Source organism: Synchiropus splendidus, chromosome 1 (assembly GCF_027744825.2).
Source record: "Synchiropus splendidus isolate RoL2022-P1 chromosome 1, RoL_Sspl_1.0, whole genome shotgun sequence".
Lineage (NCBI taxonomy): Eukaryota > Metazoa > Chordata > Actinopteri > Syngnathiformes > Callionymidae > Synchiropus > Synchiropus splendidus.
In genome coordinates, this window is record NC_071334.1 from 46,778,244 (window position 1) to 46,797,021 (window position 18,778).

Genomic DNA, 18,778 nt, shown 5'->3' on the forward strand with positions numbered 1-18,778 from the left:
AACTTCTGCCTGTCGCTTTAAAGCCGTTTGATTCATGAAGTCGACTCGAGACGTCCGTCTGCTGGTGTTAGTGCGTAATGACGCACAAACATATCCTCCATTCTTTCTCGCACATCTGGGTTATGAGGTTTAGGTGAACATATATAGGATCCAGGGTGGAGACCAGCGAGGGAATTATTATTGTTATTATTCCTCAATGCAAATCCCGCACGCTCGTCTGGTCCACACACCCCTCCTCCTCCCCTCTATCTCCGTGGCTCCAGCTTCCGCTTCGCACGGGTTTCTCATTGATGCGCTGAGGAGGGAGGAGAGAGAGGAGGGCAGAAGGAGGAGGAGGTGACGGACCTGCTCCTTCGGGACTCGAACTACAGACTAGTGCGGGGTGCTATCGCTCGGCTCGCCTCACAATCTCGTACCCTAAAATGTGCGATAAGGCAGAGTAGCGACCGCGGAGCGAAGCGCGGGACCGTTTGGATTGGAGTGGCGACGGATCGTCAGATTTCATGGAGATACTGACACAAAACCTCTGGATTATCTGACTTGGACTTTTAAAAGTGCCGTTTGGTTGGATAGCAGTGACCTGGCCGTTGCTCTAGGTAAGACGACGCCGTTGTGAGGGGGTTGTTCCGACTTGTGGCTCTTCTGCAAACGGAAGTCGCGAGTTAAAATTGATGAAATAAGCCCGTAAGCGTCGGAGATCTGAACCTGATCCACTGCGCCGATAGGCTCAGCCCACTCCTGAAAACACGACCCACGTCTGTTGGATTCACGACTGCGTGTGTGCGGGTCACACTAAAGCATATGTTTGCTTTTTGTTTAACAGCTGGAGTCGAGTTGGATCTTCAGTCATGGCGGACCAGGAGGAGACCTTTAGCCTCCAAAACTCTCCCGGCGGAGGCTCGGACTCAAGAGAGGTCCAAAGCGAGAAGCCCGAGAAACAGAACGGAACCGTCAGCAAATCTCCATCCTCGCAAACGACGTACATTCAGCAGGTCAGTGTGTGTTTAGAAGTCAGTGTTGACGATCACGCGACACTCATGATCTAAAGTTACTGTTTGTTTTTTTTCGCCAATAACACACACATGTCTTGACAGTCACACGCTCGAACACACACATACACACACACATATTTGAACTGACATAAATGCAGAACTTAAAACATAGTAAAATAACAGGCGACATTATATATATATATATATATATATATATATATATATATATATATATATATATATATATATATATATATATATATATATATATATATATATATATATATATATATATATATTCACTATTTATTGCTACCTTAAGTAACTTAACAAACTTCACAGTAGGACAACATGAAATAAAAATAAAAAAGTTCAGCGTTAAATTATAATATGCCTCGTGATGTTCAGCCCTAATTCACGACGTGGCGCTTTCACTTTGAAGGGAATGGAAGGAATTAAAGTTTACCTACACGAACGTGAACTGTGGATGAAGTTTCACGAAGTGGGGACCGAGATGATCATCACCAAAGCCGGAAGGTAAGAGGACACGGACGCTGTCCGCTTGCTTTTATGACTGAGTTGATCTTCTTTTTCTGAGTTGATCTTTTTTTTATGACTGAGTTGATCATAAAAGTAGAAGTTGACCTTCTTTTATATATATATGTCTGAAGTTAGATGTCATGAAATAATTGACGCATTCTTTTTCTTCATTTTTATAAACGCAGGCTTTTAAGTTAATGTCACTCAGCCATGTTAACAGTGAAGGTTCAGTCGATCGTGTCCAATGTCCGTCGTCTTCCACCATTTTCGTTCTGCACCGCATGATTCTTGTCCACACGGATGTTTGTCACCTCGCATCCTTTCATCTATTACGCTCAATTTGAGTCACCTCCAGTGACATCTCATCGTAATCGACTGCCTGAACCGATTCAGGTTCCTGTTTGTATTATAAATGACTTTTATGCATAATTAGGCAGTTGTGTGTATCCGCGGCTATAACACACACACACACACTCTTTTCCGCTCCGATACATATTGCAAGTTGATCTCCTCAATGATGTGTACAAACTGATGTGATTTTCTTTTGCCGTTGGCAGGAGGATGTTTCCGAGTTTCAAAGTGAAGGTGACGGGACTTAACCCCAAAACTAAATATATTTTGCTCATGGACGTGGTTCCTGCAGACGACCATCGATACAAGTTTGCTGATAATAAATGGTATGTGGCTCACGCACGCACGCACGTGTTCTTATTTGGGCTCGCAAAACACAATGTTACCTTCTATAAACAAAACTCCAAAATTCAAAATAGACAAATAGACAATATAAAAACTTTCTAAATATATATTGGAATTTAAATGCACATAATCGGGATTTAAAACACATATTTTACCCCAAATAATAAAGAGAACGAAAGAGACTGGATACTGTTTACGTTTTTTGTAATTGTCGGCTAAAAGACAAAGCGCAAAGACAGTTTTAAAATTAAATATTTATTCTACCCGTTATCATTGCCGCCTTCTTTGGAACCTTTTATTGAACTTTCAAAAATGTAAATCTAGTCATGACTCCGAACGGCGGAAACTGACTTGGTCAACAAAGTGGCGGATTAAACTTTTATATAATAAAGTAAAGTTGCGTGTGTTTGACCCAGGTCCGTGACCGGGAAGGCCGAGCCAGCCATGCCCGGGAGACTCTACGTCCACCCGGACTCTCCGGCCACCGGAGCTCACTGGATGCGGCAGCTGGTCTCGTTCCAGAAGCTGAAACTGACCAACAACCACCTGGACCCGTTCGGACACGTAGGTGCCTATACAGACAAGTCTTTTTAGTTCTGATCTGGGTGTTGGTTTGGATCCACTTATTTCGACTAGAGTTCGTCACTATTTTGAATTAATAATTAATTCCTTAACGGTACACAGCATTAGAATTACGAATTAGAATGTACAGTTAATATTGTTTTACAAACGGCTTTTAAGATTTGTGTAAAAAAATGCACTATTTGAATTCTTCGATATTTTTATCACCCGAAGCTCAAAATTTTAGTTTAAATTTTTGTTCAGCAAGACATCAGATTTACAGATTTTAGTGCTTTATATGACTGTTAAGCAACTAATTCGATTTTAGCTGTAATGAAACATTAAATATGGGGGGGGAAACACGTGATTAACTTCAAGTGTCTGTTTATAAGTCATTCCACCAAGTAAGTTTTAGTTTAAAAAAAATAAGACAAAGGATGAAAACGCTTCCATCAAGTTCTAAGATTTGAATTATGGAAATTGAATAACCAGACTTCAACATAAACACTTGATTTTAGGTAGATTAAAATTATTTTGTTAATCGAATTTAGATTCATAATACATTTTATCAATACTGAAAATTCATGGACCCTGTGTATCATGTTGTTGTTTTGCAGAGGGCAGTGGCTGTTATTTGTTTTGTTTTTTTCCCCTGAAAAAGTCAAAAATGTTTCCAAACGTGGCACGACTTTGTTAATTGTGTGGTTTGATTTTGAAGTCCTCCTTCATGCTAACTGCCTGACCCCTGCGGGTTCCTATGAGTCCTGTCTGCTAAACATTCACACACGTCAGTCGCGTGATTCTGTGTTATTTAAAGGCCGTGTTGAAGCCAAACCAGAGCTAAATAGTGAGGTAATTAGCTTGCTAGCTAGTCATTAACTAGGGGAAACGATGATGAGGGAGGAAGGAGATGAAACAACAACTTCTCTAAAATTCATGGCACCAACTGCTCTCACGTTGACCTGTTGCAAACTGTTTTCTGGATCTATATCATTTGGTAAACACCACGCCAACCCGTCCTGACCCGGGACTCCTTCCATTGGTTCAACAAATACTCATTTAAACAGGCAAATGCTCACAATTCATGCATTAAACACTCACTATTTTTGATCATAACAACCACCCTTCCACGTTGCTGGCTTGTTTTCCACGGTTGATGCAGTGGAGCTGTGTGAATGGGTGAATGTGTGTCTTGCTGGAGAGCAGTGCTGAGTAAGCATGGAAAAGCGCTATATAAGTAGAGCCATTTACCATTCTGAGGTTGACACAAACCTCAAGTGGACGCATGGAGCAAATCCCAAAGTTATGAGTGATAAAAAGTAAAGTCTTTATTGAACACTTTTTCAGGAGCAAGATTAAAACTCAAACTGCTTGGCAGCCATATTTTGAACGTGCAGCTGTTGTCAGCTGATTAAAGGCAGCGTTGGTGAGTCACGCTAGCTGTTTGAGGGGACCAGCGGCCGACAGAGAGAGACACCTCACTCCAGGTCATTGCCAGCTCACATCAAGATAAATGCTGCGGCTGCACCGCACAAATCCATAAACGTACGTGAACAGAAGAAGCTCAGACAACTCAGTTTCGTTCATTTTTTTCGGAAAACAGAATACGTCAACTACTGTGTCTGGTTGACCGGGACCGGAGGCAATGCATGCTGGAGTCAAACACCTCAAACAGGGATGTTAAGTGCGACAGTGGAAGCTGAGGTGGAGACTCAACATCTACTAAGGAGGAGAGATTCTTCTGACAAAGAAAGAAGGGATATTTACCAACTCGCCATTTACTGTCTCCATTTCTTTCATTCTCATAAGTAGCACACACACACACACAAGCGCATGAAGTTGAGTCAGTAGTGAGTCAAGACACATACAGGTAATTCTGTTTGTGAAGACGATGCAAATACAAAAAGTCCCCTCACTAAAACCTTGATTCAAGCAGCCCTAACTTCTGTCTCACCAGCCGAAGGTATGCAGAGTAAACACCCGCCCTCCGTCTACATGGCACCTATAGAGTTGTGGCCCCGCCGCAGCCCAGCTGCTGAAATGAAACTGGATCTGAGCAGAGTTGTAAATTTTGGGCCTAAAGGGCGCCTTTTCTTTGATTGGTGAAAGTCGCTGCATCGCGTTGGGAGTCGGCACCATGGGATTCATAAAGGAGACGTCTGGCGAGGAGTGTGTGTCTCCGTCCAGCTGGTCGGAGAAACTTGTTAGATTGTAATTAGGAGCAGCCGGATAGGCCCATGAAGAATGTATTCATCTTCGGGGATTTATGAGGCTGAATCAATCGCTGCACATGGGGACAATTAAGTTTAATCTGAGAGGATTCTCATAATTTGTTCTACACACATTAAAGCTGCCGTAAATATGGAGCACTTTTGTCTACACACACTTGAAAGCGAAGAGTTTGTCAAGTGGCGGTACGCGATCGGTCGTGGCACCAAACGTCTGATATGTCTATTATTCCAAGATGGTGTCCTTCAGCTGCTTGAGACGGGTTTACTTCTACACATGGCTTTCTGCAGGCAGACTGAAGCGCAATTCTTAAAATGATCGTTTTAATAACATTGCTTAAAATAGATTCAGCTTTATTCAAGCTTTGTTTTACACTTAATTCTAGCTGTAGTAGATCCAATTATAAATTCAAATTTGTTAATGAATATATGACACCATTTTTTTAAATAAAAAAATAGGTTGCTTGTAAAAAAAACAAAAAACTTCTTATTACTTACGTAGTAAAAAAAAGTATTTAAAATACTGCAAAAAAAAAATAAAAATTGGACGACAAGCCACAAGCTGTAGATGTTAAAAATGTAAGTTCATCTCAGTAATAAAGCCAAAAGCACATCAACTCGCACAAATAGACTATTTTTTTTTTCTACCTGATCAATGTATGTAATGTTATATAAGGAGAAATATTGACTGAAATCTATGCAATCCAACAATAATGAAGGAATGTGATATACAGTGACAGTCTCTCACTTTAGCTTAGGGGTCAGATATTATCATCCATAAAGTACTTTTGTACATGTACTAGCATCTTATTAGACTGTAATTAATCATCAGAAAGTAATTATTAGTGTCTTGTTCGTCACCAAAGGTTCACTCTATACAACATCATAATTACTGATTATTGGACATTAATAAACAAGTAATTTGTTGAGTGTCAAGTAGCTTGTCATGTGAGAACTATTGATAGTTGCCCCACATTCTCATGATATTAACAGATTTTTATGACAGTAACAAACATAACTGACAGTCTGTTCAATAGAAGAACAATTCTCAACACTGTTCCAAGATCACGTCTGATGTTTTGATGTGAATCTGGGAATATTCCTGTTTTATTTATCCACTCCCACACATGTTTGGGTCGTGAGGCCGGAGTGTGAGCGTCGCACTGTTTATATCTGACTGGCAGTGTGCGATCAGCAGTAATAGATGGCGTACAAGGCTGGGGCTAATGCCGAGGATCTGCGGAAACTCTCTGATGTGGTGGGACTTGAAAGCAAAGGGCAGTGGCTCAAGACCCGCAGTGATCCCTCACTATCATTAAATACTATCATCCAGGGGCAACGGGGGGAGAGATACTGGGCCAGCGGGTGGACGAGGCGTGTGCTCCGAGCCCAGTGGGTGGTCTACGCAGAAACACCCCATTAACCCCCTGGAAAAAAAACACACACGTTCTGTGGTTATTTTTGAGAGTTTGTGAAGGAACTGGAGGATTTTTCAGAAAACTATCAATAGTGACCAATGGATTTGTTGTTGTGGTCAGTTCTACAATCCTGACCTCTGCCAGAAAACATCATGGGAAAATGCCATGTTTAACCGGCTTTTTTCCACTCACATTCCGAAAAAAAGGAAAAAAAGGCCAATGGAACAACTAATACTGAACATGAGTCTGCAGCAACAAGTAAAGTGAAAAGCGAAAGCAATGCTAGAAATATCTATATCTGCTATTTAAAAGGTGATGGATGCAAAAGTGCTATTTGTGTTTATGTTTGGAGTGAATGATGTCATCTCCTGGTGTTTTGATGAACACGGGGCTGTGTGTAGCGATACTTGTATAGCTATACCTGTGGGGATCAATGAATTGAGTTGCAGTTTGGTTCAGAGTCATGGTTAAGTTGAACAATTGGATGGTTTCAGGTGTGAGGCTAGGGAAAGCATTACATCCACGAGCGGTCCCACAAAGATTAATCACCCTGCCCATGTCAAGAGTAGCATTCTTTCTGCAGCTGGCTGAACTAGGACTGCACAACTAAAAACAGGATCAAGCGTTGAAGATACAGCTCTAAGAGACGCTGTGTTTCATGCGTCGCAGCATGAGTTTGGAAGAACATAAATCCGACTTCATAATGTAGGACCCCACTCAGGATTTTAGGTCAAGTCAAGTGAACAGCAACAAAAGTGTTTTTATTTCAGTAAGTTTTTTTGGAGCTACACATTTTATTTATGTACCCATTCTGCAGCTGGTCAACCAACTGTGGATGACAATATGAGCTTTAATGTCATTACGACACCCGTGAGTTCATTGGTCTGGTGTGACTCAACATCTCGGCGGCTTTGTTTGCCCGTAAAAATCCATATATTGTTATTTAAGGCGGAGGGATCAGAGCGTGTGAAAAAAGTAGAGGCTCATAGCCCGGAAATAACGGTAATAATTACAACACTTACTAATGATATACATACCGAGATGCTTCTTTGTTGTACACATACAGTAGGGTGTGACAGTCCAAACGACAGGGCTCGGTAACCATCTAGATAGGTAGATAGATAGATTGATAGATAGATAGATAGATAGATACTTTATTAATCTCCAAAGAGAAATTCCCACCTTATATCAACAAAAAAGAAGGTTAAAAAAAAACAGGAGAACACATATTAACATATAATAAAATATTTACGGTTAATACTTCCTAATTATGTTGTTGCTAAGAGTGAACTTTTGGTGACTATTCCAGGGTAACAGCTAGTCAGTCTTATCAAGACACTAGTCAGTACTTTATAATGATTCATGACTGGATAATATGCTGTAAATAAACACATGAATAAGTAGTTTGTATTTAGTGTGACCAAAAAAAACAAACATTTGAAACGATAATGAAACACACGCTCTAGTTGACGCAAAGTCTCCTCTCTGGAATGACAGCAGTCATGTGCGCACAATTACGCATACACAGTGTTCGACATGATAACCTGTGAGAAATGTGGCTCTCAGGTTTGATTGCGAGGTTGCAAAGTACTTTGTGATTTGTTTTCACATGAACTCAAGTACTTCTACATTTCTATAATCATACACACTGTCTTAGTCCTTCTCTCACAGCTTTTTACCAGGAACTAACAGTTTCATATGCATTTTATTGCACACAACACAAAACACACAACAGCAAATCAGCTTCCTACCACCCACACAGTAAAGTTGGTCCATCCTACCATAAAGAATATTATACTAATTTACAGCAAAAGTTGAGGACATATAAAAGATAACTGACAGTCTGAGATGTATTGTTGTTAAAGAACCTGTATTCAGGATGTTCTCAAGTTCACTTTTTTACACACAAGCGCACTGTCAGCTGAACATGGTCACTATTGGAAACAACAATCTGTCATCCGCCAATGAACAAGTCGGATGAGCATTAATGAAGGATTGATGGACTGACATTTTCTTATCATTTTTGCCAATAAAACATGTTCCCAAACCATTGGGTAGAAATGGAGCTGAGCCAGAGCTGAGCCAGGCAAAGCTTTTATTGTCGTTCTGACATAAACCAAACCAACATTACGCAGGGTTTGCTGGTGTCATTACAATCACAATCAAACAGACTCATCATGTCCAAAGTGGAGTCGGCGGCCATAATCCTTCCTTCAGAATACTCCGTTTATAATTGCGGTAATCATCTTTGGTGATGGAATTTGGAGACAAAGCAAAGTGTCCTTGAGCATGTCTAGAGCAGGCACTGCTTTGACATGGCGCTCGAAGGCGGCAAAAGCGCAAGACTCCCCCACTTGGGCCTTTTAATAAAAAACCTAGCGCACCATGAAACAAGATCATGTTCAACTGAATATAAATAATGGACGACTATTGTAGTTATCTGTCATCTGTGGTTCACTCAACCGACAGGGAAAAGGCTCTGGAGGGGGAAGGCTTTTTCCATGCAGGACACCCCTACAGGTGATGGGCTTGTGCCTCTTGTTGGTGGTGAAAGGCAGGTACAAAAACAAGCTTTCAGATAACAGAATGGAGGAATGCCTGTGGGACATGAGTGGGGGAGTAAAATGGAGGAGGTGTGGGGGCAAAACCGGCCTTTTAAAGTGGAAATTAAAAGGAACACATTTACTGAGCAGCCTGTGTGAGACCAGAGAGGCTCTTAGAGGAGTCCATAGATCAAGTTCATGTCCCCTGAGATGCTTCATGGGACAATATTGGAATACTGCATCGATTGTGAAAACAATAAAAGGATGTATGTCACACAGACTCCACAAAGAGTCTGAGCTTCACAGAAACCTGAATCAAAATACGAACAACATGAATCAGAGATGAGGAGCAGTAACAAGAAGATACAGCTGCGGCGTCAAACAAAACTCATTGGTGTTGAACTCACCATGTCGGGTCCAGCAGAGTCAGAAACACGTGGGATGTGTTATTTCAGTTCTGGCATAAACAACTTTGAGCGCTATGAGGAGAAACGCTCCATTGCATCCGAGGCACTTGTGTAAAAACATTCAATTACACTTCTGCAGTCAATAAGTTGTCTTTAATTACAAGATGTGGCTGAGTATTTTGAAGATGAAATAAGAATGAAAAACAAGTATGACAATAAAGGAAAGGCTCCAGTCGTGTTCATGTTTTGTTTTGTTTTTTCGCATGCATCAGCAAAAACTCATTTCAGTTTAAAGTGATTTTGTGCAAAACATACCTCTGTACGTTTTTATTAACAGAGCTAGAATTATAAAACGATACAAAATCCATTATGTCTTTAGGCAGTAAATGTCATGCTTATAAGTTAACCCTAACCATATAACAGTTGCAATTCATGTTATTGCTATTATCAACACTCGACGTAGCAACAGCAACTGAAGTCGTCATTATTAGTTGTAATAGTGAATGAGTTTTTAGTAATAAAAAGGTAATGACAGTGATTAATGATGCAGGCATTTAAAAATAATGAAAATGTCACTTATTTTTTTAAAGCATCACAATTATTATTATTATTATTATTATTATTATTATTATTATTATTATTATTAATTGCTGCTAGGTTGTAAACTAAGAGCAGTTGCAACATTTCATAGTTAATATTAATTGCAAAAAAGTTTGGGTTTTATTGATTATTTTAATAATGAATCTAATAAATGGTTACGTTGATCAGTATTATAGAACTAACAATACAGTCGTTGTACTTGTTTCAACAATAGAAAACTGTTAGTTTTACCTCTATTGAAGGTATTCATAACAGCAAACGTAGATGAAAATGACGAGAATATTATTACTTGTAGTAATAATGATATTATTACTACATTCATTAATTCATGTGACATTTTTAAATTACAGAAAATACCATTATACTAAAGCAATTACGAGTAAACATTGTCGATAACTATCCAGGTTTTTTCAGCACCACAAAAACCAACGTCTCCGTCTCTCTGCTGCAGATCATCCTGAACTCGATGCACAAGTATCAGCCGAGGATCCACATAGTCAAGGCGGACGAGAATAACGGCTTCGGCTCCAAAAACACGGCCTTCTGCACCCACGTCTTCCCAGAGACCGCCTTCATCGCAGTCACCTCCTATCAGAACCACAAGGTCAGCGCATCAGGGCTTTTGTTTGCTGCTGGTGATCTGAGTTTCCAAGCTCGTTTTAAGGAGGATTTTTAGCCATTTAACGTCTTTTTTTTTTTTTACAAAGTCAGGCGTGTGAGCGCGCGCGCAACAGCGCTTTTGTAAACTATCTTACTCTATTCTATTCTATATACAATGAATATCTTGTTAGATTGACTTTGCGCATGTGCGAAAGTTTTGGCTGTAAATTGAGACACAAGCGAAAGTGTTATCTCCGTGGGGTGAAAATGTCCTAGAGAGTCACTGACAGACGAGGGAATCAGGAGATAACGGACGAGGCGACGTCTGACCTCCACTCTGCCGTAACGCTGCTTTGTTTATAGATAAAGAAGAATTTCGATTGATTTGAACAAATGAATTGCGAAGTAAATGACGCAAACATTAAAGTGCGAAAATAGACAGGACGAAATGTAATTTCTAGAATTTAAATGCGTTTTTGTAAAATAAAAAAATGTATTTAAGTTCCATACAGAGTTTCCAAATTTAATTTAAACCACTACGTCAAAACAAATGTGTACAAATAAACTAACTAACTAACTATACTGACTATTTCAGTCCGATCAGACAGTTAACGAGCAAAAGCCTTTTTTTTAATGTTCCGTTTGTCATGTACATAATTAATTTTATTTCTTTATGAAGATATCGGAGAATGTCACTTGTAAAACAATGAATTAATAATTAACAACTTCTAAATAAAGGACATATAATCAAACTCCCATTTCATTGTAACTGAAATTAAAATGTTTAAACCTTTTCCCCCCACAACAAATACATTAGTTAAAATATACATAAGCATTTCAAGTTGTTCAGTTGTTCAGGTCAATTATTTGTGATGGTGCGATATATTTGCATGATGCATATTTTATTTCATCATGCAAATCTATTGTATTCGATTCGGTATATCGATTACAAATTGAGCACGCAAACGAACAAACTATATAATATATCATTATATACTTGATCCAAAATAAGATGACCCAGATACACAACTTAAAATATATGACGAAGTTTATATCGGAAACTCTGTAAACTGCAACGTTTTAAGTGTTTAAATTGCAGTTAATTTGCAAATCCAAGACGCTAGCGGGATTTTTTTTTAAATGAACTCGCACGAGTCGAAAAAGCGGATCGAATTTAATATTATATATAACGCTCTCTTCACAAAAAAAGATTTTCCGCTAGTCGGCTGTTAAACAACCACTACATTGTAACACAAACATCATCACTGAAATGTGTTTTTTTTTTTGAGTGATGACATATTATTATATGACGTTTTGAACGTTTTAAAAGGGAGCACATTTTCTTAGACATTTTTAAACGAATCTACGATGCGACCTGTTGCATGCAGAAGCAGAAATGAAGCTCAAACATCTTGGGGATACAAATATGTGTAAACAGCATCTGCTTAACGTCATTTAACTGTGCGGGCCTTATATATGTCTCGACTATAGGGGGAACTGTTGTGGGGGAGGAGGGCGAAAGGCCCATAATGTCTCGGCAGCCAATAGAAACGTCTCCTCGCTTCTGGGAACAGGAAGCAGAAATGGCCAGCGCTCTGGAGAAACCATTCATTATTTTCCAAACTTGTTATTGGGGGCCGAGATCGTAACCCCGAGGCTAATTATTGAAGCGGTCCAGACAAAAACAACCACGATGGTCGAATCCAAGAGTCAGACATCTGCTGCAGCAATAACAAGAGCTGCAGGCTTCAGTCCAATTCACCTGTCGGACTCTAATGAAAGTCATAAAAGCGGCCAGTCAACACACTCCTCTAATAAGCCACGCAAACAATTGGTGTAAAACTGCAGACTCCAAGTTCTTCTGCTGGACTTATTTAAGTCTGCTATTTCAGTTCATCTGGAACATCTCTTCAACTGTTCTCTACTGACACCCTCAGGAGCCTTTTATAATCACCTCAAAGTGTATATTAAAAGGAGTCAGTTCCATAAAATGTGTAGTTTGCGTGATTCATTCTGTAAATAACACACGTCTGTCATGTAACAAAACGTAACTTCACTTTTAATTTAGTGACTTGTGGAAGTGGAATAGTGGTTGTTGCTTCAGCCTCCAGTCTTCCCTCGTTCCCTGTGCTTTCTTTGTGTTCCTCCGGTTTCCTCCCACAGTCCAAAATCATGCCACATGGTGACATTAAATTATCTACAGTTGTGTGTATGTGTGCATGTTTGAATGAGTGAGAGAGAGATTGTCACTATACGCTCACCCTATCCAGGTGGGATATAGGCTCTCGCCCTGCCACATGAATGCTCTCACTAGCCTGTAGAAATAATATCACTGACGTACACTTTCACACAGACTCAGACATCGCTTCTAAAATGACTTTCTGACAAACAACTTAGAAGCTTCACTGAGTTGTTGTTAGAGTCCTGTTGATATAATGGTGGTGTTACCACCAACATTATATGGTGGCTGAGAGACAGAGACTGAATTGAAGTTCACCAGAAATCACTAACTTAGGTCATAACATAACCAGATGAGGAAGTTTGGTTGCCATCATAGCACAGACTTCAACCTTGATATTGTCCACGTGGTATGAATTCCATTGCACCCTGTACCATCTCAAGATGCAAACACCTTTTTGTATTGTGATCTGTTGTCTTGTGTGAACACGGAAAAGCACCATGATGGCAGGGGTGGAAGGTAACATGGCAACAATAAAGTTGACAGCGTTACAGAGTATTACTTGCTCTATTTTGTTCTAAACTGTGTTAGTGCTGGGCCAACAGGACTGTCACCCCAGAGATTTTACGAGCTCTGGTGAAGGTGTCGTGCTGCTGGCAGACAGACCCCCGGTGGTGTCAGAGAGCTGCCGACGAAATTACCTGCCAGCAGCCAGTGAGCTGCTCGTGGCTGGGATATACCTAGAGTTTTTGTTCGCCTGTCCTCGGACACGTTTATCACTATTTTTCAAACTTGAAACACTGCGCAGATCCTTTGGGAATAGAGGCAGGGGGACACCCCGGACAGGGTACATACTGGATAGACAGACTACCACTTCATTCATGAATAAGACAATCTATATTCACCAATGAAACTCTGTTTTTTTCTTTTCTTTTTTTTTTCTTCTGAAGAATTCAGTTATTTGTACATTCAATTTTGGATCAATAAAGTCGTATGAGAGGGAACCTTTTTGGGAAATAAACTGTCCCTCTGGATCCAAAAGTCTCTCAGCAACATTATCTGGCAGAACTGTTTCCTTCCCAAATGGGGCGGCAGGTATATAGTGCATATTGAACACTGACATCGAAATATTTTACTTAAAAAAAGTGTTATTAAGATGACAAACTTGTATCTTTGATCATGAGAACAATCAACTACACCCACATTTTAGCTGTATTGTTGCTGTGAGTTGTCAGCAACATATCATCGTCGATCCCCTTAACTGACTCAGCAACCGGTCACTGTTTCAGATTACGCAGTTGAAGATTGAGAATAACCCGTTCGCCAAGGGCTTCCGTGGGAGTGATGACATGGAGCTGCACCGGATGTCGAGGATGCAGAGGTAAGCAAGCTACTTATGACAAGAACTCAAGTTGAAGCGGAATGCGGTTAGAAAGCATCCCCCCAAAAGAAAAAAAAAAACAATAAAAAATGACTGAAATCCCCCTCACACCCCATAAAATGCCCACCGCTTTCCATCACTCCCCTTTCTGCAAAAATGTTGGCAATATATTGCAATTTTAAACCAAAAAAAATGGTTGTCAATCGTTACAACAGCCCAAACCCCTCACAGCAGAAAATCGACACATCAATCGACTCAACACGGCGACACACAGGGCTCAGTAACGCTGCACACACACATACACCATGCTGAAAAAAAACACCCATACAACCTGCAATCACAACTATATACACAGAAAAACCAAAGTTACAACTGAGAGTGTTACAAAAATAATAAACTCATGGGGTACACAAATATGCAATGAAGTAATTTTTGATGCAGCAGTGCAGAATAATAAAATGAAACGAGCGTCTGGACAACATGATGTCACAGATGTGCTTCTAGAATCACAACTGACTAGGAGTGGTCAGGGTGGAGGCTGCTGAGGCCAAGTGGTTAGACTCGTCCTGTACATAGTGTATTTATGGTGTATTTTATTAAAATAAACTTGAAAAAGAGCAGCTTAATTTGGGGCGTCTCCACTTCAGCTACTTGTCGTAGAATAAATAATTCTACAACAAGAGACTGAAAGGCAATGGGGCCGAACTGGCTTTGAGTCAACACTGGAGCCTCCTCTTCGGAGGATCTACTTGGAATGGGCCTCTAAATGAAGGTGACAGAGTTATCCAAAGCTCCCATGAGCAATTTTTCTGTAATATTAATACCCTATTCCATGGAGGAATCTTTGGTTCAGTTGAATGACAGGGTTCAAACCACAAAACTTGGCGAGAAATACATGAAATCTCCATACGTTTATTGTTGGTCTGGTCACACTAGATCATCAAGGGGATTTATATTTCTATATATTTACTGACATTGTGTAGTTAAGATTATTGACAATGCTTACTTGAGAACTGAAGAGAGGACTGAAATCTCAGCTCATGTATACTTTACTCCAAATTCCTAGGCAAAGCTAATACAATTGGTGAACAGCTCCCAACTGTAGCTCTACTTGGAGTCTCTGGTGAATGAACTCCATGGAAAACATTGCTTTTAAATGTTATTGTTTTTAATGTTGCTGTGTTGCGCTTTTATCTGTGGGAAAATAGAAATCCTGAAGGGAGAAAGTGCTTTCAAATGGCTTAACTATGCTTGTTTGCATTTTGTTTTAATTGTGCATTCAGCATGCTCAAAGCCAGACCTTGCTGTCCTGTGATGTAAGTGTTGCCGCTGATCTTTCACGAATGATCTGGCAGAACATGATGCTACATCTCTCTCTACCCGGATGTTCTTACTACGAGTATGTGTGTTCCAATCTGTCTTTAAAGAAGAACTGCTGGTATCATTTGGTCCAGACGGCCAAGTTGGTGTACGACCACAGTTGTGTGTGTGCGTGTGTGTGTGTGTGTGTTATTCAGTCCAGATGAGATATGGAGTGTGCGTCGATGCCGTGTGGAAACACATTTTCAAAGGAGAAAATCTGGTTTTGAAACTTTGGCCCCCCCCTCCCGCCCCTACCTCCTTCACCCACCCCGACTGCTTATTCCGGCATTTGAAGGAGACAAGCCAAAAGAGGGGGGCAGCAGGGCATAAACTCCTCCGTGTTATCGTTGTAATCCAGATTGCAGAACACTATCCCAATTTCTGCATCTACAGAACATTCCTAATACAAAACCGTCTTACCTATCACAAACTCCAACTGGCCAGAATCCAGACCGCGCCATCAATCCTGTCATGTCCAAAGCGCGCGACTCATCAGATTCCTTCTAATATGAACTCTTTCAGTGTTGAAGAATTCCAGTCGACAGACGACTAGATTAGTATATATCAGTGCTGTCAACAGACTGACAATTTATAATCTCAATTAATGGCACTAGAGCAGAGTTAAGACACAATTAATGGCAACATACTCTGTTCTATATGTAACCAGGATTTGGTCAACACAAGACAGAAAATGTGTGATTATTTTGCCAATAAATCCAGAGAACTCATCTTCAGAGACTATAAATTTGAATCTATTGACAAACGTATATGAACTCAAATAACACACTGAACCAAATACTTATTACAACTTTCAAGATGTATTATTACAAGTCACGTAACTAGCTTCAGGTATGCAGTTCTCACTTGAGAGTATCCTCCAATGAGCTAAGTGGAAGAGTCCCAGCATCCTGGCTCCCTGTTAAGACGATGCCCTCATGAGGATTGTTACTGTACGTTCACACCAACGCGACTTGGCAACACTTGTGCTATTCAGATCCTAATGTTTGATGCTTTCCGGCAATTTGGGCGGCTTCCCTTGCCTCTCCAGTCACGTTGGAAAAACTAGGTCAGTCTGCTGGGATACAGTAAATGCTACAGTAAGTGTAGACAGGAGAAGCAGAATTGATGCCCTTATTTTGTGTAAGTTAACATATTATAAATAGTACAACAACAATAATAATAAAATAAAATACTCCAAACTGACAAGTAAACCAATGTTGAACATCTGAAAAAAAATTCAATTGTATTCTCTCCATCTTGAATATTCTTGAATCTCCACATTCATTGAGGGACTATTTTTGCTTTTAATCACAGCACCAAGGACTATCCTGTCGTTCCTCGGAGCACAGTGCGGCAAAGAGTGGGCTCCAGTCAGAGCCCTTTCAGTGGAGATGTCCAGGGCATGGCTACCCCCAGCACCTTGAGCTCCCACTACTCCCAGTGTGAAAACGGGGTCACCAGCACTTCCCAGGACATGCTGCCTCAGTCGGGCTCCTATCCTCACCCACACGAACACAGCCAGGACTATCACTGCATCAAGAGAAAAGGTATAAGACCTAGAAATGTGACCGTCCTTTATACAGTATAACTGGGCTCCTTGCGCAAACTTTAGCTACACAAGCGGCAGACATGTTTCTGTTTAAAAATCTGATCCACCTTTATCACGAGTGATCATGTGGGATTTATGGCTTGGCGGATCTCCTGGCACTGGGACTGAATATTTGTTTATATTTTGAATGTTTAATCACATGACTAGTTTTTCCTCATCAATTTAATTTCTTTCATAAATTTCATAAACACGACTTGAGTCTTGTTCAGGTGCCGGCTTAAATTCGAATGACAGATATCTGTCTATGAACGGGTGGGTCCCCGAGATCAAAAGGTCTGTGCCTTTGAGGAAGCTAGTTCCGTTGGCCCACACCTTTTTTAAATCTGCACCATTGGGTGTCAATGTATTGGAAAATTGTTTTTTGTTTTCTGCAGCGGTGGATGATGACTGCCATCCAGGGGAGCACAGTTACAAGAAAGCCTACCTGGAGAGTTCGTCTAGCGAGGAGGACCATTATTACCGGCCCGTCGCCTACGCTCAAGGTCTCGGACTGGCCAGCGGACCGTACCGCAGCGAGTCCAGCCAGCGGCAGGCTTGTATGTATGCAAGCTCCTCTCAGGGAGCTGAGGCGGTTCCCAGTTTGGAGGACATCAGCTGCAACACGTGGGCCAGCGTCTCCCCCTACGGGAGTTGCTCCGTCACCACCATGCAGCCCATGGAGCGGCTGCCCTACCAGCACTTTTCTGCCCACTTCACCTCAGGATCTTTGGTGTCCAGACTGGGCGGAGTAGGAAGTCACCCCTCCCCACAGCTTGGCGATGGCCATCACGCTGCTATGTACCAGAGCTCCATGACCCACCAGACTCTGGGCCGCCAGTGCAGTCTTGGGGCCGGGATTCAGTCCCCGACGGCAGGACTGCAAGGAAACGAGTACCTCTATTCGCACGGCATACAACGCACACTATCTCCACACCAGTACCACGCAGTCCACAGCGTCAGTACCATGCCAGAGTGGAATGAGAACAGTTAAAAGAAGCTTTTGGGGAAATAAAAATAATGAGAAATTAAAGAGAAAGGTCAAACCAGCAAGGTTTTAGATGCATTTATATTTATATTTTTATAGGATGTAATGCTTTTTATCATTCTAGGAAGATGTTGAGTAGGTACTGAAGCTTCATATCACTTGTTGCCACGTCGTCTGCACTTATAAGAAGCTGGATCTGAACAAAGACTTCCCAGAGACAAGCAGAAAGTCCAGCTGTGTAAAAAAAAACATAACAAAAAACGAACAAAAAAAAGAAATGGAATTGATTGTTCCTTTTCATTGATGTTTGCAGTTTCGGTGATAAATGGACTTGCTTCCTTCTTTTTTTTAAGTAAAAACGTTCTGTTGTTTTGTAAAAAAGAAAGCTATGTTTCCGCCACAATAGTTCTCAATGTTATTTTTCTGTAGTTACCAACTTTCTTTGTACTGGAAGTTAAAATGAGGAGCTCTTGTTGTGGTTGGTTTGTAAATGTCCTTGCATTTGAACAGAGCAGGAGTTTTTCCTGCTCCCGGGTGCATCTACTCTGCATGACAACAATTCCATATCGTTGCCATTATGAGACATGTGACGAAATTACATTACAAGAAAAACAAATGTGGTGCTGCATTCCATTTCATTTGCACATTGGAGGCATGGTAAGAGTTCTCTGAACTGTCTCACTACGGATGAATGAGCT

General features: G+C 40.8%; 1 protein-coding gene across 1 annotated transcript; it reads left to right on the top strand.

Moving 5' to 3' along the window:
- The first annotated feature begins 317 nt into the window (after positions 1-317).
- Positions 318-18,471, top strand: tbx5a (T-box transcription factor 5a). The gene is made up of 9 exons (XM_053884346.1): positions 318-596; positions 824-992; positions 1,435-1,529; positions 2,090-2,209; positions 2,645-2,792; positions 10,437-10,589; positions 14,054-14,145; positions 16,822-17,054; positions 17,491-18,471. The coding sequence occupies exons 2-9, from the start codon at positions 849-851 to the stop codon at positions 18,084-18,086; spliced, it is 1,581 nt and encodes a 526-aa protein (XP_053740321.1). The 5' UTR covers positions 318-596; positions 824-848; the 3' UTR covers positions 18,087-18,471.
- Positions 18,472-18,778: the final 307 nt, after the last annotated feature.